We start from the raw sequence: 23,679 nt of genomic DNA, 5'->3' as shown, positions 1-23,679 counted from the left end.
TTCCCGTAGGTATACGGTCGCTATGAAACGCGTTACTGATTTCTGCAGGTTTGCGGTCGCTATGACATCTGTCACTGATTCCCGCACGTATAGGTCTCTATGACACATGTTACTGATTCCCGCAGGTATACGGTCGCTGTGTCACATGTTACTGATTCCAACAGGTATATCGGTCGCTATGACACGTGTTACTGATTCCCGCAGGTATACAGTCGCTGTGTCACATGTTACTGATTCCCGCTGATATACGTTCGCTATGATACGTGTCACTGATTCCCGCAGGTATACGGTCGCTTTGATACGTGTTACTGATTCCCGCAGGTATACGGTCCCTGTGTCACATGTTACTGATTCCCCGCAGGTATACAGTCGCTAGGATTCGTGTCACTGATTTCCGCAGGTATACGGTCGCTGTGACACATGTTACTGATTCCCGCAGGTATACGGTCTCTTGAGTATGTCACTGATTACCGCTGATATACGGTCGCTATGATACGTGTTACTGATTTCTGCAGGTATGCGGCCGCTATGACATGTGTCACTGATTCCCGCGGGTATACAGTCGCTATGATACGTGTCACTGATTTCCGCAGGTATACGGTCGCTATGACGCCTGATACTGATTTCAGCAGGTATACAGTCACTATCACACGTGTTTCTGTTTCCCGCAGGTATACAGTCGCTATGACAAACGTTACTGATTTCTGCAGGTATGCGGTCGCTATGACAAATGTTACTGATTCCCGCAGGTATACGGTCGCTGTGTCACATGTTAATGATTCCCACAGGTATACAGTCGCTATGACACGTGTTACTGATTCCCGCAGGTATACAGTCGCTGTGTCACATGTTACTGATTCCCGCAGGTATACAGTCGCTATGATACGTGTTACTGATTCCCGCAGGTATACGGTCGCTGTGTCACATGTTACTGATTCCCGCAGGTATACAGTCGCTATGATACGTGTCACTGATTACCGCTGATATACGTTCGCTATAATATGTGTCACTGATTCCCGCAGGTATACGGTCGCTATGATACGTGTTACTTATTCCCGCAGGTATACGGTCCCTGTGTCACATGTTACTGATTCCCACAGGTATACAGTCGCTGTGACACATGTTACTGATTCCCGCAGGTATACGATCTCTGTGATACGAGTCACTTTTTACCGCTGATATACGGTCGCTATGATACGTGTTACTTATTCCCGCAGGTATACGGTCGCTGTGTCACATGTTACTGATTCCCGCGGGTATACAGTCGCTGTGACACATGTTACTGATTCCCGCAGGTATACGATCTCTGTGATACGAGTCACTTTTTACCGCTGATATACGGTCGCTATGATACGTGTTACTTATTCCCGCAGGTATACGGTCGCTGTGTCACATGTTACTGATTCCCGCAGGTATACAGTCGCTATGATACGTGTTACTGATTCCCGCAGGTATACGGTCGCTGTGTCACATGTTACTGATTCCCGCAGGTATACGGTCGCTATGACACGTGTTACTGATTCCCGCAGGTATAAGTCTCTATGACACGTGTTACTGATTCCCGCAGGTATACGGTCGCTGTGTCACATGTTACTGATTCCCGCAGGTATACAGTCGCTATGATTCGTGTCACTGATTCCCGCAAGTATACGATCGCTGTGTCGCATGTTACTGATTCCCGCAGGTATACGGTCGCTATGACGCCTGATACTGATTTCCGCAGGTATACAGTCACTATCACACGTGTTTCTGTTTCCCGCAGGTATACAGTCGCTATGACAAACGTTACTGATTTCTGCAGGTATGCGGTCGCTATGACATGTGTCACTGATTCCCGCAGGTATACAGTCGCTATGACACGTGTTACTGATTCCCGCAGGTATAGGTCTCTATGACACGTGTTACTGATTCCCGCAGGTATACAGTCGCTATGACACGCGTTACTGATTCCCACAGGTATAGGTCTCTTTGACATGTGTCACTGATTCCCGCAGGTATAGGTCTCTATGACACGTGTTACTGATTCCCGCAGGTAGACAGTCGCTATGAAGTGTGTGATTGATTTCCGCATGTATACAGTCGCTGTGTCATTTGTGACTGATCCCCGCAGGTATACGGTCGCTATGACACGTGTTACTGATTCCCGCAGGTACACGGTCTTTGTGACACGCGTTACTGATTCCCACAGGTATACAGTCGCTATGACAGGTGTTACTGATTCCCGCAGGTATACAGTCGATATGACAGGTGTTACTGATTCCCGCAGGTATACAGTCGCTATGACAGGTGTTACTGATTCCCGCAGGTATACAGTCGCTATGACAGGTGTTACTGATTCCCGCAGGTATACAGTCGCTATGACAGGTGTTACTGATTCCCGCAGGTATACAGTCGCTATGACAGGTGTTACTGATTCCCGCAGGTATACAGTCGCTATGACAGGTGTTACTGATTCCCGCAGGTATAGGTCTCTATGACAGGTGTTACTGATTCCCGCAGGTATAGGTCTCTATGACAGGTGTTACTGATTCCCGCAGGTATGCGGTCGCTATGACATGTGTCTCTGATTCCCGCAGGTATACAGTCGCTATGACACGTGTTACTGATTCCCGCAGGTATAGGTCTCTATGACAGGTGTTACTGATTCCCGCAGGTATAGGTCTCTATGACAGGTGTTACTGATTCCCGCAGGTATGCGGTCGCTATGACATGTGTCTTTGATTCCCGCAGGTATACAGTCGCTATGACACGTGTTACTGATTCCCACAGGTATAGGTCTCTATGACACGTGTTACTGATTCCCGCAGGTATAGGTCTCTATGACAGGTGTCACTGATTCCCGCAGGTATACAGTCGCTATGACAGGTGTTACTGATTCCCGCAGGTATGCGGTCGCTATGACATGTGTCACTGATTCCCGCAGGTATACAGTCGCTATGACACGTGTTACTGATTCCCGCAGGTATAGGTCTCTATGACAGGTGTCACTGATTCCCGCAGGTATACAGTCGCTATGACAGGTGTTACTGATTCCCGCTGGTATACAGTCGCTATGACAGGTGTTACTGATTCCCGCAGGTATACAGTCGCTATGACAGGTGTTACTGATTCCCGCAGGTATACAGTCGCTATGACAGGTGTTACTGATTCCCGCAGGTATACAGTCGCTATGACAGGTGTTACTGATTCCCGCAGGTATACGGTCGCTATGACAGGTGTTACTGATTCCCGCAGGTATACAGTCGCTATGACAGGTGTTACTGATTCCTGCAGGTATACAGTCGCTATGACAGGTGTTACTGATTCCCGCAGGTATACAGTCGCTATGACAGGTGTTACTGATTCCCGCAGGTATACGTGTGAATGGCCAGCGTCTGTTCAACACCAACCTCCGGCACAAGGACAAGAAACACGCCTACAGCAGGGATGGGGTTAAAGTGCTGTACGCCCCGTATGGCCCGGAGAGTATCCAGATCCCAGGCCCCGTCCCCACACAGCTGCAGGCACAGGTACCGACACTACCTATATTACCTACACCACGAAGACGACGATCGAGTGTCGTACATGAACGTTCAGTTCAAAACAACCGGTTATTGACACCTGAAAGGAATTTTTCATCAGATTTCTCAAAGAAGAATTATTTTCAAGTATTATTGTCTGAAAATATTAGACCTGTTAGGTCATAATATTTAATGTAATTATTAAATATTAAATATTATAACGGGGGATGGGCCACAGGGAATCAGGGTACGGTCACACACAAATATGACAGTTTCTAGGGGAGGGTCATGAAAAATATTACCCATCTTTGGGGAAGGTCGTGAAAAAAAGGTAAATATACGGTGCTTTTGTAGTTTGTCTTTACATGGAGGGTCATGAAACTAATGTACAGAGAAATGGGGGATTGTCATCCAAACCTATGACAAGCATTAGGTGAGGGGGTTTATTAGTTTCTTTAAATTAGTGCATCAAGAAGCTCTGTCCCCCGTCCGCAGGTCTACCGGCTGTTCGGCTACACCTACTCCGACGTCAGCCCGGAGATCTACTACGAGTTCTACCAGCCCCTGGTCGCCACCTTGCCTGTGCGCTACACCTGGACCACCCGGGAAGGCCCCTGTAGTGCCACGTGTGGACAAGGTACGTAAACCAAACGCACAAACAGACAGACAGTTGATGGACGGACTGGTTTAATCTAACGTTGCCTTGGGTGAGTGAGTGAGTGAGTGAGTGGTTTCAGGCCGCATTAAACATTATTTGTTTAAACAAACTCCTCTCAGTAGCGCGTATGTGATCCACGTGATGCGACCACAGCCTGACACTGTCCTCTCACTGTAAGGTGCTATGAGGGTAACCAAATGATTGTGTACCAGGATATTTCAATGTTTATTTGTTTGATGATTTTTTTATGGTCCTTGATCCTTGATCCTTGATCCTTGAGTTTTATATATTAAGTCATATGTATAGTATGTTGAACACGAGGTAAACTTGCCTGATTCTCTGCCTGTGTATGGATGCTTGTGTCTATGTGGCTGTGTACGTGACTGTAAATCTGACTGTTATTTTCCTGTGTATATGACTATATACAGTACACTACGGTTATAAAGAACTCAAATGGACCACTAGTTTTTGTTCGTTATAACCGTAGTACGTTATAAGCATATATACAACATCTATACAGCAAATGGCCGGACCAAAATTAAGCGTGTTCGTTATAAACGTATTATACTGTATATGACTATTTACGTGATTGTGTAACTGACTGTCTGTGACTGTATCTGACTGTGTATCTTACTATGTATGTGACTGTGTATCTGACATTGTATATGACTGCATGTATGTGACTGTATCTGACTGCATGTATGTGACTGTATATGACTGCATGTATGTGACTGTATCTGACTGCATGTATGTGACTGTATCTGACTGCATGTATGTGACTGTATCTGACTGCATGTATGTGACTGTATCTGACTGCATGTATGTGACTGTATCTGACTGCATGTATGTGACTGTATCTGACTGCATGTATGTGACTGTATCTGACTGCATGTATGTGACTGTATCTGACTGCATGTATGTGACTGTATCTGACTGCATGTATGTGACTGTATCTGACTGCATGTATGTGACTGTATCTGACTGCATGTATGTGACTGTATCTGACTGCATGTATGTGACTGTATCTGACTGCATGTATGTGACTGTATCTGACTGCATGTATGTGACTGTATCTGACTGCATGTATGTGACTGTATCTGACTGCATGTATGTGACTGTATATGACTGCATGTATGTGACTGTATCTGACTGCATGTATGTGACTGTATATGACTGCATGTATGTGACTGTATCTGACTGCATGTATGTGACTGTGTATGACTGCATGTATGTGACTGTATCTGACTGCATGTATGTGACTGTATCTTACTATGTATGTGACTGTATCTGACTGCATGTATGTGACTGTATCTGACTGCATGTTTGTGACTGTATCTGACTGCATGTATGTGACTGTATCTGACTGCATGTATGTGACTGTATCTGACTGCATGTATGTGACTGTGTATCTGACATTGTATCTGACTGCATGTATGTGACTGTATCTGACTGCATGTATGTGACTGTATCTGACTGCATGTATGTGACTGTATCTGACTGCATGTATGTGACTGTATCTGACTGCATGTATGTGACTGTATCTGACTGCATGTATGTGACTGTGTATCTGACATTGTATCTGACTGCATGTATGTGACTGTATCTGACTGCATGTATGTGACTGTATCTGACTGCATGTATGTGACTGTATCTGACTGCATGTATGTGACTGTATCTGACTGCATGTATGTGACTGTATCTGACTGCATGTATGTGACTGTGTATCTGACATTGTATCTGACTGCATGTATGTGACTGTATCTGACTGCATGTATGTGACTGTATCTGACTGCATGTATCTGACATTGTATATGACTGCATGTATGTGACTGTATCTGACTGCATGTATGTGACTGTATCTGACTGCATGTATGTGACTGTATCTGACTGCATGTATGTGACTGTATCTGACTGCATGTATGTGACTGTATATGACTGCATGTATGTGACTGTATCTGACTGACTGTCTGTGACTGTATCTGACTGCATGTATGTGACTGTATCTGACTGCATGTATGTGACTGTATATGACTGCATGTATGTGACTGTATCTGACTGCATGTATGTGACTGTATCTGACTGCATGTATGTGACTGTATCTGACTGCATGTATGTGACTGTATCTGACTGCATGTATGTGACTGTATCTGACTGCATGTATGTGACATTGTATCTGACATTGTATCTGACTGCATGTATGTGACTGTATCTGACTGCATGTATGTGACTGTATCTGACTGCATGTATGTGACTGTATCTGACTGCATGTATGTGACTGTATCTGACTGCATGTATGTGACTGTATCTGACTGCATGTATGTGACTGTATCTGACTGCATGTATGTGACTGTGTATCTGACATTGTATCTGACTGCATGTATGTGACTGTATCTGACTGCATGTATGTGACTGTATCTGACTGCATGTATGTGACTGTATCTGACTGCATGTATGTGACTGTATCTGACTGCATGTATGTGACTGTATCTGACTGCATGTATGTGACTGTATCTGACTGCATGTATGTGACTGTATCTGACTGCATGTATGTGACTGTATCTGACTGCATGTATGTGACTGTATCTGACTGCATGTATGTGACTGTATATGACTGCATGTATGTGACTGTATCTGACTGCATGTATGTGACTGTGTATGACTGCATGTATGTGACTGTATATGACTGCATGTATGTGACTGTATCTGACTGCATGTATGTGACTGTATATGACTGCATGTATGTGACTGTATCTTACTATGTATGTGACTGTATCTGACTGCATGTATGTGACTGTATCTGACTGCATGTATGTGACTGTATCTGACTGCATGTATGTGACTGTATCTGACTGCATGTATGTGACTGTATCTGACTGCATGTATGTGACTGTGTATCTGACATTGTATCTGACTGCATGTATGTGACTGTATCTGACTGCATGTATGTGACTGTATCTGACTGCATGTATGTGACTGTATCTGACTGCATGTATGTGACTGTATCTGACTGCATGTATGTGACTGTGTATCTGACATTGTATCTGACTGCATGTATGTGACTGTATCTGACTGCATGTATGTGACTGTATCTGACTGCATGTATGTGACTGTATCTGACTGCATGTATGTGACTGTATCTGACTGCATGTATGTGACTGTATCTGACTGCATGTATGTGACTGTGTATCTGACATTGTATCTGACTGCATGTATGTGACTGTATCTGACTGCATGTATGTGACTGTATCTGACTGCATGTATCTGACATTGTATATGACTGCATGTATGTGACTGTATCTGACTGCATGTATGTGACTGTATCTGACTGCATGTATGTGACTGTATCTGACTGCATGTATGTGACTGTATCTGACTGCATGTATGTGACTGTATATGACTGCATGTATGTGACTGTATCTGACTGACTGTCTGTGACTGTATCTGACTGCATGTATGTGACTGTATCTGACTGCATGTATGTGACTGTATATGACTGCATGTATGTGACTGTATCTGACTGCATGTATGTGACTGTATCTGACTGCATGTATGTGACTGTATCTGACTGCATGTATGTGACTGTATCTGACTGCATGTATGTGACTGTATCTGACTGCATGTATGTGACTGTGTATCTGACATTGTATCTGACTGCATGTATGTGACTGTATCTGACTGCATGTATGTGACTGTATCTGACTGCATGTATCTGACATTGTATATGACTGCATGTATGTGACTGTATCTGACTGCATGTATGTGACTGTATCTGACTGCATGTATGTGACTGTATCTGACTGCATGTATGTGACTGTATCTGACTGCATGTATGTGACTGTATATGACTGCATGTATGTGACTGTATCTGACTGCATGTATGTGACTGTATCTGACTGCATGTATGTGACTGTATCTGACTGCATGTATGTGACTGTATCTGACTGCATGTATGTGACTGTGTATCTGACATTGTATCTGACTGCATGTATGTGACTGTATCTGACTGCATGTATGTGACTGTATCTGACTGCATGTATGTGACTGTATCTGACTGCATGTATGTGACTGTATCTGACTGCATGTATGTGACTGTATCTGACTGCATGTATGTGACTGTGTATCTGACATTGTATCTGACTGCATGTATGTGACTGTATCTGACTGCATGTATGTGACTGTGTATCTGACATTGTATCTGACTGCATGTATGTGACTGTATCTGACTGCATGTATGTGACTGTATCTGACTGCATGTATGTGACTGTATCTGACTGCATCTATGTGACTGTATCTGACTGCATGTATGTGACTGTATATGACTGCATGTATGTGACTGTATATGACTGACTGTCTGTGACTGTATCTGACTGTGTATCTTACTATGTATGTGACTGTGTATCTGACATTGTATCTGACTGCATGTATGTGACTGTATCTGACTGCATGTATGTGACTGTATCTGACTGCATGTATCTGACATTGTATATGACTGCATGTATGTGACTGTATATGACTGCATGTATGTGACTGTATCTGACTGCATGTATGTGACTGTATATGACTGCATGTATGTGACTGTATCTGACTGCATGTATGTGACTGTATCTGACTGCATGTATGTGACTGTGTATCTGACATTGTATATGACTGCATGTATGTGACTGTATCTGACTGCATGTATGTGACTGTATCTGACTGCATGTATGTGACTGTATCTGACTGCATGTATGTGACTGTATCTGACTGCATGTATGTGACTGTATCTGACTGCATGTATGTGACTGTATCTGACTGCATGTATGTGACTGTATCTGACTGCATGTATGTGACTGTATCTGACTGCATGTATGTGACTGTATCTGACTGCATGTATGTGACTGTATCTGACTGCATGTATGTGACTGTATCTGACTGCATGTATGTGACTGTATCTGACTGCATGTATGTGACTGTATCTGACTGCATGTATGTGACTGTATCTGACTGCATGTATGTGACTGTGTATGACTGCATGTATGTGACTGTATCTGACTGCATGTATGTGACTGTATCTTACTATGTATGTGACTGTATCTGACTGCATGTATGTGACTGTATCTGACTGCATGTATGTGACTGTATCTGACTGCATGTATGTGACTGTATCTGACTGCATGTATGTGACTGTATCTGACTGCATGTATGTGACTGTATCTGACTGCATGTATGTGACTGTATCTTACTATGTATGTGACTGTATCTGACTGCATGTATGTGACTGTATCTGACTGCATGTATGTGACTGTATCTGACTGCATGTATGTGACTGTATCTGACTGCATGTATGTGACTGTATCTGACTGCATGTATGTGACTGTATCTGACTGCATGTATGTGACTGTATCTGACTGCATGTATGTGACTGTATCTGACTGCATGTATGTGACTGTGTATCTGACATTGTATCTGACTGCATGTATGTGACTGTATCTGACTGCATGTATGTGACTGTATCTGACTGCATGTATGTGACTGTATCTGACTGCATGTATGTGACTGTATCTGACTGCATGTATGTGACTGTATCTGACTGCATGTATGTGACTGTGTATCTGACATTGTATCTGACTGCATGTATGTGACTGTATCTGACTGCATGTATGTGACTGTGTATCTGACATTGTATCTGACTGCATGTATGTGACTGTATCTGACTGCATGTATGTGACTGTATCTGACTGCATGTATGTGACTGTATCTGACTGCATCTATGTGACTGTATCTGACTGCATGTATGTGACTGTATATGACTGCATGTATGTGACTGTATATGACTGACTGTCTGTGACTGTATCTGACTGTGTATCTTACTATGTATGTGACTGTGTATCTGACATTGTATCTGACTGCATGTATGTGACTGTATCTGACTGCATGTATGTGACTGTATCTGACTGCATGTATCTGACATTGTATATGACTGCATGTATGTGACTGTATATGACTGCATGTATGTGACTGTATCTGACTGCATGTATGTGACTGTATATGACTGCATGTATGTGACTGTATCTGACTGCATGTATGTGACTGTATCTGACTGCATGTATGTGACTGTGTATCTGACATTGTATATGACTGCATGTATGTGACTGTATCTGACTGCATGTATGTGACTGTATCTGACTGCATGTATGTGACTGTATCTGACTGCATGTATGTGACTGTATCTGACTGCATGTATGTGACTGTATCTGACTGCATGTATGTGACTGTATCTGACTGCATGTATGTGACTGTATCTGACTGCATGTATGTGACTGTATCTGACTGCATGTATGTGACTGTATCTGACTGCATGTATGTGACTGTATCTGACTGCATGTATGTGACTGTATCTGACTGCATGTATGTGACTGTATCTGACTGCATGTATGTGACTGTATCTGACTGCATGTATGTGACTGTATCTGACTGCATGTATGTGACTGTGTATGACTGCATGTATGTGACTGTATCTGACTGCATGTATGTGACTGTATCTTACTATGTATGTGACTGTATCTGACTGCATGTATGTGACTGTATCTGACTGCATGTATGTGACTGTATCTGACTGCATGTATGTGACTGTATCTGACTGCATGTATGTGACTGTATCTGACTGCATGTATGTGACTGTATCTGACTGCATGTATGTGACTGTATCTTACTATGTATGTGACTGTATCTGACTGCATGTATGTGACTGTATCTGACTGCATGTATGTGACTGTATCTGACTGCATGTATGTGACTGTATCTGACTGCATGTATGTGACTGTATCTGACTGCATGTATGTGACTGTATCTGACTGCATGTATGTGACTGTATCTGACTGCATGTATGTGACTGTGTATGACTGCATGTATGTGACTGTATCTGACTGCATGTATGTGACTGTATCTTACTATGTATGTGACTGTATCTGACTGCATGTATGTGACTGTATCTGACTGCATGTATGTGACTGTATCTGACTGCATGTATGTGACTGTATCTGACTGCATGTATGTGACTGTATCTGACTGCATGTATGTGACTGTGTATCTGACATTGTATCTGACTGCATGTATGTGACTGTATCTGACTGCATGTATGTGACTGTATCTGACTGCATGTATGTGACTGTATCTGACTGTTTATGTGACTCTGTATCTGACTCTGTACTGACTGTGTATGTCACTGTGTATGCCACTGTGTATGCCACTGTGTATGTCACTGTGTATGTCACTGTGTATGTCACTGTGTATACCACTGTGTATGTCACTGTGTATGTCACTGTGTATGTCACTGTGTATATCACTGTGTATGCCACTGTGTATGTCACTGTGTATGTCACTGTGTATGTCACTGTGTATGTCACTGTGTATGTCACTGTGTATGCCACTGTGTATGTCACGGTGTATGCCACTGTGTATACCACTGTGTATATCACTGTGTATGGCACTGTGGATGTCACGGTGTATATCACTGTGTATGTCACTGTGGATGTCACTGTGTATGTCACTGTGTATGTCACTGTGTATGTGAGTGAGTGAGTGAGTGAGTTAATATTTAACGTCACATCGGCAATATTTCAGCCATATCGTGACGAGAAGTACATTAATAATAAATATATTTACACAATATAAAAAGCTGTCAACGAAGGACAGTACAATAACTAGAATATCACAGAATCTATTTAAAACTAGTTGAGAATATATAAAAGTCATAAATATCAGAGAACACAATATAAAAATGGGCTAGAGATCGCCAGCAACTGAAGATAGATCACCATGCTAGGGTCCATGGGGACTTACAGTACCTTTGCTTCCTGCATGGACCCCGGCAGGATTTATATCATCCCTTCAGTCACTGGCGACAGTGTACCAATTAAGCCAAACTAAAATGACGGATATTCTACGATTAAAAACCTGGCATGCATAAATATACTTTGAATGATATGGGACTTACATACCCTCTTAGGGGGACAATAATTTTACTCTACTTCAACCCCCCTCGAGGGTACAGCCACTAACAATCTCAGTTATGAATTTTGCACTACCAATCTTTAAAATAATACAACAATTACATCAAAATTTATGTATAAGTTCTATTTCTTTTAAAAAACATAGTATTAAATGAGAGTTAACTTTACTAAAAAGGTCCTTCACTGTTTTTACACTGAAATATTTATCCCTTGTGATGGAAAAATCAATACAGTCAAGCAGGACATGCTTGACCGTGATTCTCTCATCACAAGGGATACAAAACGGAGGATCCTCACCCTTTAATATATACTCATGTGTATATCTAGAGTGGCCAATACGACATCGCCGCATAATAACCTCTTCAAATCTGGACTGACAGCCCAAGTAGGTGTAACCAATATTGGGTTTAATTACGTGTAATTTATTGATACCTACTTGGGTGTCCCACTTCTTTTGCATCAGATCACGGATGTAAGATCTAATTATAGGTTTATAATCACTGTATGGTAAAAGAAGTGGTGTCACAGATTTGTCGAGTGCTGCTTTTGCAGCAGCATCAGCCAGTGTGTTACCAACAATCCCAACATGGCTTGGTAACCAACAAAAGACGATGTCATATTGGCCAGTCGCAAGATCATTAAATAATTCAAGAATTTCAATTAAAAATGGATGTTTACATGACATATTTTTAATAGCCTGAAGGCACGAAAGTGAGTCTGAAAATATAATGAATTCTTTATATTTGGATTTGTTCTGGATATATTTTAGTGCCGTTAAAATGGCGTGTGCTTCTGCTGTGAATATGGAACTATTATCGGGTAATCGTGAAGATACTGTTCTGGATCCAATGATGGTGGCACTAGCAACTGCGCCACCATCCTTGGATCCATCTGTAAATATAGATTTATAAGTGTCATAATTGTTTCGTAATTGATAGTATTCTTGTTTATAAATAAGTGGATTTGTATCAGATTTCTTAAGTCTAGTTAATGTGAGGTCTACATTTGGCCGTACCATTTGCCAAGGAGGCGATGAAAAAAGTTGAGTGGGAGCTATATCCTGAAAGTTAATGTTCGCAGCAGAAACGACTGATTTAATTCTTATTCCTAGGGGTGGAACAAGAGATGTTTTCTTATTGTAAATATCTTCGTAAAGAGGGTTAAATACGCAATTAAAAGCTGGATTTGACTGATTGGAATATAATTTAGTGATGTATTGTAAAGATAGTTTCAGACGGCGTTGTTTAAGAGAAGGCTCATCCGCCTCAACAGACAGACTTGGAATAGGAGAAGTGCGAAAGGCTCCAAGGCAAAGCCTCAGTCCTTGGTGATGGATAGTATCAAGTTTTTTTAAATTACTTTTACAGGCTCCACCATAAACGATGGAGCCATAATCAAGTTTGGAACGGATCAGTGACCTGTATAAGTGTAGGAGGGTTGTCTGATCCCCTCCCCACTTGGAATTTGATACTACTTTCAATAAATCAAGCGCCTTCAGGCATTTAGCTTTAAGTGATTTAATGTGTGGTAAGAAAGTTAAATGGCTATCAAAGATGAGTCCCAAGAATTTGGCCTCCTTTACAACTTTGATAGGGGTGCCATTCAAAAATAATTCAGGGTCTTTATGCGGCTTATATTTTCTGCAGAAGTGTATACAGTTCGTTTTAGACATAGAAAATTTGAACCCGTTTTCGAGAGACCACTTATGAATTTTATTGAGACAGATTTGTAACTGCCTTTCTATGGTATGCATATTTTTACCACAACAAGATGCATTAAAATCATCCACGAACAGTGAACCATCCACTGAATTACTTAAAACCTTGGACAGACTATTAATTTTAATACTAAACAAGGTGACAGACAAAATACTGCCTTGTGGGACACCCTGATCCTGATTATAATGGTCAGACAGGGTGGAACCCACTCGGACTTGAAATTGTCTGTCTGTTAAAAATTGTGATATAAAATGAGGCAACCTGCCTCTTAAACCAAAATCATGTAAATCCTTTAGAATGCCATGCTTCCAAGTAGTATCGTATGCTTTCTCAAGATCAAAGAAAACTGATACTACGTGTTGCTTATTTACAATAGCATTTTTAACAAAGGATTCTAATCGTACCAAATGGTCGATAGTACTTCGATTTTTTCGGAAACCACATTGAATATTGCTAAGAAGATTGTTGGTTTCCAAATACCATACTAATCTATTATTTACTATTCGTTCCATGGTTTTGCAAACACAACTGGTTAACGATATAGGGCGGTAATTTGAGGGATCAGTATGATCCCGGCCAGGTTTTGGTATCGGTACCACAATGGCATTATGCCATGAAGGAGGAAAATTCCCTGATGTCCATATGTGGTCAAATATATCTAAAAGCGTCTCAAGACATGATTCGGGCAAATGCTTGAGTAACTGATAATTGATATTATCATCCCCTGCAGCAGTATCATGAGCTTGCTCAAGAGCACTATGTAGCTCATGCAATGAAAATACTTCATTGTAGTCTTCACCATTATTTGAATCGAAATTAACCTTTTTCTTTTCCTGTTGTTTCTGATATCTCTGAAACTCGGGAACATAATTTGATGATGAAGAATTTTTGGCAAGAGTCTCGCCAAGTTTATTTACAATGGCAGATTTATCAGTTATTAATTTGTCACCGTCTTTAAGATGGTGTACAGACGATTTAGAACCTTTACCTTTTATTTTTTGAACCATGTTCCACACCTTGGACATGGGTGTGCGTGAATTAATTCTGGAGACATAATTCCTCCAAGATTGACGCTTATTATGTTTATAAGCACGTCGTGCCTTGGCACTAGTTATTTTAACAGTATTCAAGTTATGTACTGTAGGATGTTTACGGAAATATTTTTCCGCTTTCTTCCTACACTTTCTTGCTTGTTTGCATTCATTGGTAAACCATGGTTTACGAATGTGAGGATTTGCAGAGGACTTCGGAATTGTTTGGTCAGCAATGTCATTGAGTTGACTCGAAAACAACTGGATGGGATCTGGTACATTAGTGAAATGATCCGGTTTTAATTTTTCAGCACATAATGTTTCATACAAGGACCAATTTGCCTTTGTAAAATTCCACCGTGACGAAGGTGGGTCATCATTCGGTGTCATTGCTTGTAGGACAGTAGGAAAGTGATCACTTCCACAAAGGTCATCATGTACAGACCATTTGAACTCATTGTAAATATTTGAATCAGTGACGGACAGATCGAGTGCAGAGTAAGTTCCTGTGGCAGGATGTAAATAGGTGCTGGAATCGTCATTAAATAAACATAAATTATTATCAGATAGAAAATCCTCAATAACTTTCCCCTTATTGTTTGTAGTTGTACCTCCCCATAAAGGGTTGTGCCCATTTAAATCGCCCATGATGATGCACGGCTTAGGGAGCTGATCATACAAATGCTGAAGATCAGACAGTCGAAGTGTAGACGAAGGTGGAATATATAAAGAGCACAAAGTAAATGCAATGTGCAAGGTAAGGCGGATAGCAACAGCTTGAAGAGTTGTATTTAAAGGAACATCACTATGTATGATGTCATGCCTGACTAAAATAGTAGAGCCTCCAGTGGCTTTGTCACCCGGAGGAGAAAAAGAATGATGACAATTATACTGCCTCAGATCAAATGTATCCGTATGTTTAAGATATGTCTCTTGGAGACATATAGCTGACGGCTTAAAATCTTGAACTAGTACTTGTATCTCATTAAAATTCTTACGAAGTCCTCTGCAATTCCATTGTATAAAGTTGTGAGAGCAACTCATGGAGGCTCAATTGGAGAACGGGAACGGAGTGAAGGTCCCATACGCTGTAACGACAACGATGGAGACACTTCCATATCGAGAGGTTCAAAGGTGTTGTGAACCTCGACAGGGATTGTTGAAGGCGCCTTCAGATGTTTCAGGGTCCTTAATTCCTTTTTTTTCATTTGTTTTCTCTCTTTCCTTGTTAAAAGGTGAGGTTCAAGCTCAGTCTCAGACTCAGGGTGTGGTTGAATCTCAGGCTTAGGCTGTGGTTCAGGTTCAGGCTCCAGAGAGGAAGGGGTGAATTGGCTATCAGTCTGAGTTTCAGACGACGACGTTAATTCCTCTGTAGTGGAACATAACATTGTCTGTTGATCCGAGACCCAGGAAATATCTGTTTGACAAGCATGATCAACAGTTTGCTTAGGAGAGGAGACTATGGCAGAGTAAGATCTGGATTGTAAACCGTTATGAGGTTGTTCCTTTACCAATTTCTTTGCATCAGAAAAGGAAATATTGTTTGTGTATTTGATCTTTATTATCTTTGTTTCTCTTTCAAAGACTGGACACTGTTTGGAGGAGGACATGTGCTCACCGTTGCAGTTCGCACATCTGATGTCACCTGTGCAATCAGAGCTGTCATGATTCTTACTGCAACGGGAGCAGACTGCAGAGCCACGACAGGACTTGGCGCCATGACCAAACTGTTGGCACTTGAAACATCGCAGCGGATGTGGTATATACACATCCACGCCGATGTTAAAATAACCAGCTTTGATTGAGGTTGGGAGCCTCGAAAGAGCAAATGTAAATAAATAAGTGTTAGTGTTTACAACACTATCATGATCTTTTCGTGTAAAGCGTTTTACAGCTGTAACACCTTGAGACTTTAGTTCCTCAGCAATCTCCCCTTCTGACATGTCAGACAGGCATTTCGCTCGGTCGCGGACAATGCCCCTGCATGAATTCAAAGATTTATGGCTAGATACTGTAACTGCAGTATTGGCAAAATGATGAGCATTCAACAAATTTATGGATTGTTGTCTCTTGGAGCATTCTATCAAGAGAGAACCAGATCGAAGACGAGTGACGTTTTGAACGTCACCACAAATTCCTTGAATAGCCTTTGAAACTACAAAAGGGTTGATCTTGAGAGGTAGACCATCAATGCCTTCAACAACTAGAAATCTTGGCCATGAGTCACTGTTGGTTGTAGAAGATTCATCATCAGAAGATGAAATATTATCTACGTCAACATGTCTTCTCTTGTTTTTGCTACGAGAACCAGTGTTTTGTGGGGTATCCATAATGAGAGAAAAAAGTTTCAACACCCCTGCTCCCCACCCACCATGGAGTGCTACAAAGAGCGATGTTGTCCTGCACCGGATCTCCAACATGCAAACATCAGGGATACAGAGGTGGTATACTCCAGTAAGAACAACATGAATAGCTGCATTTGTCTAACAAATAAAATGCCAGGCTGGTCCGGCCCATGACAAAAAATTTAAGACATACAGAACTCAGAGGTCGAAAGTACCAGATTGGCCCATGAGCCACCGCCTTCTGGCGTAAGACTCTAGGCAATTTATTCCATCAAAAATTGGTAATTCATACAAAGTATGCTTGGCCAAGTCCAAAATATACATTATAATACAACACAGGAGTGCATATACAATATTACGCACAGGGCCTGGCATGACCAGCCGATTGATAAGACCGGGCCCATCTTACCACCCGTCTAGGCGAAGTAAGGGTCGAAGTAGTGTGTTGGGCAAAGGAACACAGTTCCAGGAACCAGTGCCCTCAACTACCAGACTCCCGTCCTCCGCCGACACAGGGACGCAACCCACGGCAAACAGGTTGCCCATTTTAGTCGCCTCATACGACCAGCAATGGGAGGCTGTGGAAATATTCTGCCCCGGTTCCACACGGGGGAAGAGCGATTAGCGTTACCCAGCACTCACCACGAGGAGGTTGCTCTTCACGAGTGCCACACTGTGTATGTGATGGTGTATGTCACTGTGTATGTCACTGTGTATGCCACTGTGTATGTCACTGTGTATGTCACTGTGTATGTCACTGTGTATGTCACTGTGTATCCCACTGTGTATGTCACTGTGTATGCCACTGTTTATGTCACTGTGTATCCCACTGTGTATGTCACTGTGTATGTCACTGTGTATGTCACTGTGTAAGTCACTGTGTATGCCACTGTGTATGTCACTGTGTATGTCACTGTGTATATGACGCTGTATGTCACTGTGTATGTCACTGTGTATGCCACTGTGTATGTCACTGTGTATGTCACTGTGTATGCCACTGTGTATGTCACTCTGTATGTCACTGTGTATGTCACTGTGTATGCCACTGTGTATGTCACTGTGTATGTCACTGTGTATGTCACTGTGTATACCACTGTGTATGTCACTGTGTATGTCACTGTATATGTCATGGTGTATATCACTGTGTATGTCACTGTGGATGTCACTGTGTATGTCACTGTGTATGTCACTGTGTATGTAACGGTGTATGTCACTGTGTATGTCACTGTGTATGCCACTGTGTATGTCACTGTGTAAGTCACTGTGTATGCCACTGTGTATGTCACTGTGTATGTCACTGTGTATGTCACTGTGTATGCCACTGTGTATGTCACTGTGTATGTCACTGTGTATGTCACTGTGTATGTCACTGTGTATGCCACTGTGTATGTCACTGTGTATGCCACTGTGTATGTCACTGTGTATGTCACTGTGTATCCCACTGTGTAAGTCACTGTGTTTGTCACTGTGTATGTCACTGTGTTTGTCACTGTGTATCCCACTGTGTATGTCACTGTGTATGTCACTGTGTATGTCACTGTGTATACCACTGTGTATGTCACTGTGTATGCCACTGTGTATGTCACTGTGTATCCCACTGTGTATGTCACTGTGTATGTCACTCTGTATGTCACTGTGTATGCCACTGTGTATGTCACTGTGTATGCCACTGTGTATGTCACTGTGTATGTCACTGTGTATGTCACTGTGTATGCCACTGTGTATACCACTGTGTATGTCACTGTGTATGTCACTGTGTATGTCACGGTGTATATCACTGTGTATGTCACTGTGGATGTCACTGTGTATGCCACTGTGTGTGTCACTGTGTATGTCACTGTGTATGTCACTGTGTATGTCACTGTGTATGTCACTGTGTATGTCACTGTGTATGTCACTGTGTATGCCACTGTGTATGTCACTGTGTATGTCACTGTGTATGTCACTGTGTATGCCACTGTGTATACCACTGTGTATGTCACTGTGTATGTCACTGTGTATGTCACGGTGTATATCACTGTGTATGTCACTGTGGATGTCACTGTGTATGTCACTGTGTATGTCACTGTGTATGTCACTGTGTATCCCACTGTGTATGTCACTGTGTATGTCACTCTGTATGTCACTGTGTATGCCACTGTGTATGCCACTGTGTATGTCACTGTGTATGTCACTGTGTATGCCACTGTGTATGTCACTGTGTATGTCACTGTGTATGTCACTGTGTATGCCACTGTGTATACCACTGTGTATGTCACTGTGTATGTCACTGTGTATGTCACGGTGTATATCACTGTGTATGTCACTGTGGATGTCACTGTGTATGTCACTGTGTATGTCACTGTGTATGTCACTGTGTATGTCACTGTGTATGTCACTGTGTATGCCACTGTGTATGTCACTGTGTATGCCACTGTGTATCCCACTGTGTAAGTCACTGTGTTTGTCACTGTGTATGTCACTGTGTTTGTCACTGTGTATCCCACTGTGTATGTCACTGTGTATGTCACTGTGTATGTCACTGTGTATACCACTGTGTAAGTCACTGTGTATGCCACTGTGTATGTCACTGTGTATGTCACTGTGTATGTCACTGTGTATGTCACTGTGTTTGTCACTGTGTATGCCACTGTGTATGTCACTGTGTATGTCACTGTGTAAGTCACTGTGTATGCCACTGTGTATGTCACTGTGTATGTCACTGTGTATGTCACTGTGTATGTCACTGTGTATGTCACTGTGTATGCCACTGTGTATGTCACTGTGTATGCCACTGTGTATGTCACTGTGTTTGTCACTGTGTATCCCACTGTGTAAGTCACTGTGTTTGTCACTGTGTATGTCACTGTGTTTGTCACTGTGTATGCCACTGTGTATGTCACTGTGTATGTCACTGTGTATGTCACTGTGTATGTCACTGTGTATACCACTGTGTATGTCACTGTGTATGCCACTGTGTATGTCACTGTGTTTGTCACTGTGTATGCCACTGTGTAAGTCACTGTGTTTGTCACTGTGTATGTCACTGTGTATGCCACTGTGTAAGTCACTGTGTTTGTCACTGTGTATGTCACTGTGTATGCCACTGTGTCTCACTTTGCATCTGACTGTGTCCAGGCTCCCAGCAGGTACAGGCCGTGTATGTCACTGTGTATGTCATTGTGTATGCCACTGTGTATGTCACTGTGTATGCCACAGTATGTCACTGTGTATGTCACTGTGTATGTCACTGTGTATGTCACTGTGTATGTCACTGTGTATGCCACTGTGTATGTCACTGTGTATGTCACTGTGTATGTCACTGTGTATGTCACTGTGTATGTCACTGTGTATGCCACTGTGTTTGTCACTGTGTATGTCACTGTGTATGTCATAGTATGTCACTGTGTATGTCACAGTATGTCACTGTGTATGTCACAGTATGTCACTGTGTATATCACAGTATGTCACTGTGTATGTCACAGTATGTCACTGTGTATGCCACTGTGTATGTCACTGTGTATGTCACTGTGTATGCCACTGTGTATGTCACTGTGTATGTCACTGTGTATGTCACTGTGTATGTCACTGTGTATGTCACTGTGTATGCCACTGTGTATGTCACTGTGTATGTCACTGTGTATGCCACTGTGTATGTCACTGTGTATGTCACTGTGTATGCCACTGTGTATGTCACTGTGTATGTCACTGTGTATGTCACTGTGTATGTCACTGTGTATGCCACTGTGTATGTCAATGTGTATGTCACTGTGTATGCCACTGTGTATGTCACTGTGTATGTCACTGTGTATGTCACTGTGTATGCCACTGTGTATGTCACTGTGTATGTCACTGTGTATGTCACTGTGTATGCCACTGTGTATGTCACTGTGTATGTCACTGTGTATGTCACTGTGTATGTCACTGTGTATGCCACTGTGTATGTCACTGTGTATGCCACTGTGTATGTCACTGTGTATGTCACTGTGTATGTCACTGTGTATGCCACTGTGTATGTCACTGTGTATGTCACTGTGTATGTCACTGTGTTTGTTACTGTGTATGTCACTGTGTTTGTCACTGTGTATGTCACTGTGTATGTCACTGTGTATGTCACGGTGTATGCCACAGTATGTCACTGTGTATGTCACAGTATGCCACTGTGTATGTCACTGTGTATGTCACTGTGTATGCCACTGTGTATGTCACTGTGTATGTCACTGTGTATGTCACTGTGTATGCCACTGTGTATGTCACTGTGTATGTCACTGTGTATGCCACTGTGTAAGTCACTGTGTTTGTCACTGTGTATGCCACTGTGTATGTCACTGTGTATGTCACTGTGTATGTCACTGTGTATGTCACTGTGTATGCCACTGTGTATGTCACTGTGTATGTCACTGTGTATGCCACTGTGTAAGTCACTGTGTTTGTCACTGTGTATGTCACTGTGTATGTCACTGTGTATGCCACTGTGTATGTCACTGTGTATGTCACTGTGTATGTCACTGTGTTTGTCACTGTGTATGTCACTGTGTATGTCACTGTGTATGCCACTGTGTATGTCACTGTGTATGCCACTGTGTATGTCACTGTGTATGTCACTGTGTATGCCACTGTGTAAGTCACTGTGTTTGTCACTTTGTATGTCACTGTGTATGCCACAGTATGTCACTGTGTATGTCACTGTGTATGTCACTGTGTATGTCACTGTGTATGCCACTGTGTGTATGCCACTGTGTATGTCACTGTGTATGTCACTGTGTATCCCACTGTGTATGTCACTGTGTATGTCACTGTGTATGTCACTGTGTATGTCACTGTGTAAGTCACTGTGTTTGTCACTGTGTATGTCACTGTGTTTGTCACTGTGTATCCCACTGTGTATGTCACTGTGTATGTCACTGTGTATGTCACTGTGTATGTCACTGTGTGTACCACTGTGTATGTCACTGTGTATGCCACTGTGTATGTCACTGTGTTTGTCACTGTGTATCCCACTGTGTAAGTCACTGTGTTTGTCACTGTGTATGCCACAGTATGTCACTGTGTATGTCACTGTGTATGCCACTGTGGAAGTCACTGTGTTTGTCACTGTGTATGTCACTGTGTATGTCACGGTGTATGCCACTGTGTATGTCACTGTGTTTGTCACTGTGTATGTCACTGTGTAAGTCACTGTGTATGCCACTGTGTAAGTCACTGTGTTTGTCACTGTGTATGTCACTGTGTATGTCACTGTGTATGTCACTGTGTATGCCACTGTGTAAGTCACTGTGTTTGTCACTGTGTATTTCACTGTGTATGTCACGGTGTATGCCACTGTGTATGTCACTGTGTTTGTCACTGTGTATGTCACTGTGTATGTCACTGTGTATGCCACTGTGTATGTCACTGTGTTTGTCACTGTGTATCCCACTGTGTAAGTCACTGTGTTTGTCACTGTGTATGCCACAGTATGTCACTGTGTATGTCACTGTGTATGTCACTGTGTATGTCACTGTGTATGTCACTGTGTATGTCACTGTGTATCCCACTGTGTAAGTCACTGTGTTTGTCACTGTGTATGCCACAGTATGTCACTGTGTATGTCACTGTGTATGCCACTGTGTATGTCACTGTGTATGTCACTGTGTATGTCACTGTGTATGCCACAGTATGTCACTGTGTATGTCACTGTGTATGCCACTGTGTATGTCACGGTGTATACCACTATGTATGTCACTGTGTATGTCACGGTGTATATCACTGTGTTTGTCACTGTGTATGTCACTGTGTATGTCACGGTGTATACCACTATGTATGTCACTGTGTATGTCACTGTGTATGCCACTGTGTAAGTCACTGTGTTTGTCACTGTGTATGTCACTGTGTATGTCACGGTGTATGCCACTGTGTATGTCACTGTGTTTGTCACTGTGTATGTCACTGTGTATGTCACTGTGTATGCCACTGTGTAAGTCACTGTGTTTGTCACTGTGTATGTCACTGTGTATGTCACTGTGTATGTCACTGTGTATGCCACTGTGTAAGTCACTGTGTTTGTCACTGTGTATTTCACTGTGTATGTCACGGTGTATGCCACTGTGTATGTCACTGTGTTTGTCACTGTGTATGTCACTGTGTATGTCACTGTGTATGCCACTGTGTATGTCACTGTGTTTGTCACTGTGTATCCCACTGTGTAAGTCACTGTGTTTGTCACTGTGTATGCCACAGTATGTCACTGTGTATGTCACTGTGTATGTCACTGTGTATGTCACTGTGTATGTCACTGTGTATGTCACTGTGTATCCCACTGTGTAAGTCACTGTGTTTGTCACTGTGTATGCCACAGTATGTCACTGTGTATGTCACTGTGTATGTCACTGTGTATCCCACTGTGTATGTCACTGTGTATGTCACTGTGTATGTCACTGTGTATGTCACTGTGTAAGTCACTGTGTTTGTCACTGTG

General features: G+C 42.4%; 1 protein-coding gene across 3 annotated transcripts in view; it reads left to right on the top strand.

Annotated features, from left to right (window-relative positions):
• The window catches only part of LOC124145568 (A disintegrin and metalloproteinase with thrombospondin motifs 18-like), a 76,469-nt gene that overhangs the window by 42,707 nt on the left and 10,083 nt on the right, over positions 1-23,679 (top strand). For all 3 annotated transcript variants that reach the window (XM_048389126.1, XM_048389124.1, XM_048389125.1), the window contains exons 20-21: positions 3,352-3,509; positions 3,996-4,137. In XM_048389126.1, the coding sequence (XP_048245083.1) occupies positions 3,352-3,509; positions 3,996-4,137 (300 nt within the window). The remainder of the gene's footprint in view (positions 1-3,351; positions 3,510-3,995; positions 4,138-23,679) is intronic.

The sequence above is a fragment of the Haliotis rufescens genome, unplaced genomic scaffold (assembly GCF_023055435.1).
Source record: "Haliotis rufescens isolate VD_foot unplaced genomic scaffold, xgHalRufe1.0.p SCAF_8, whole genome shotgun sequence".
NCBI classification, from domain to species: domain Eukaryota; kingdom Metazoa; phylum Mollusca; class Gastropoda; order Lepetellida; family Haliotidae; genus Haliotis; species Haliotis rufescens.
Note: the sequence above shows the minus strand (reverse complement) of the source record. Positions and strands in the feature narration are given on the sequence as shown.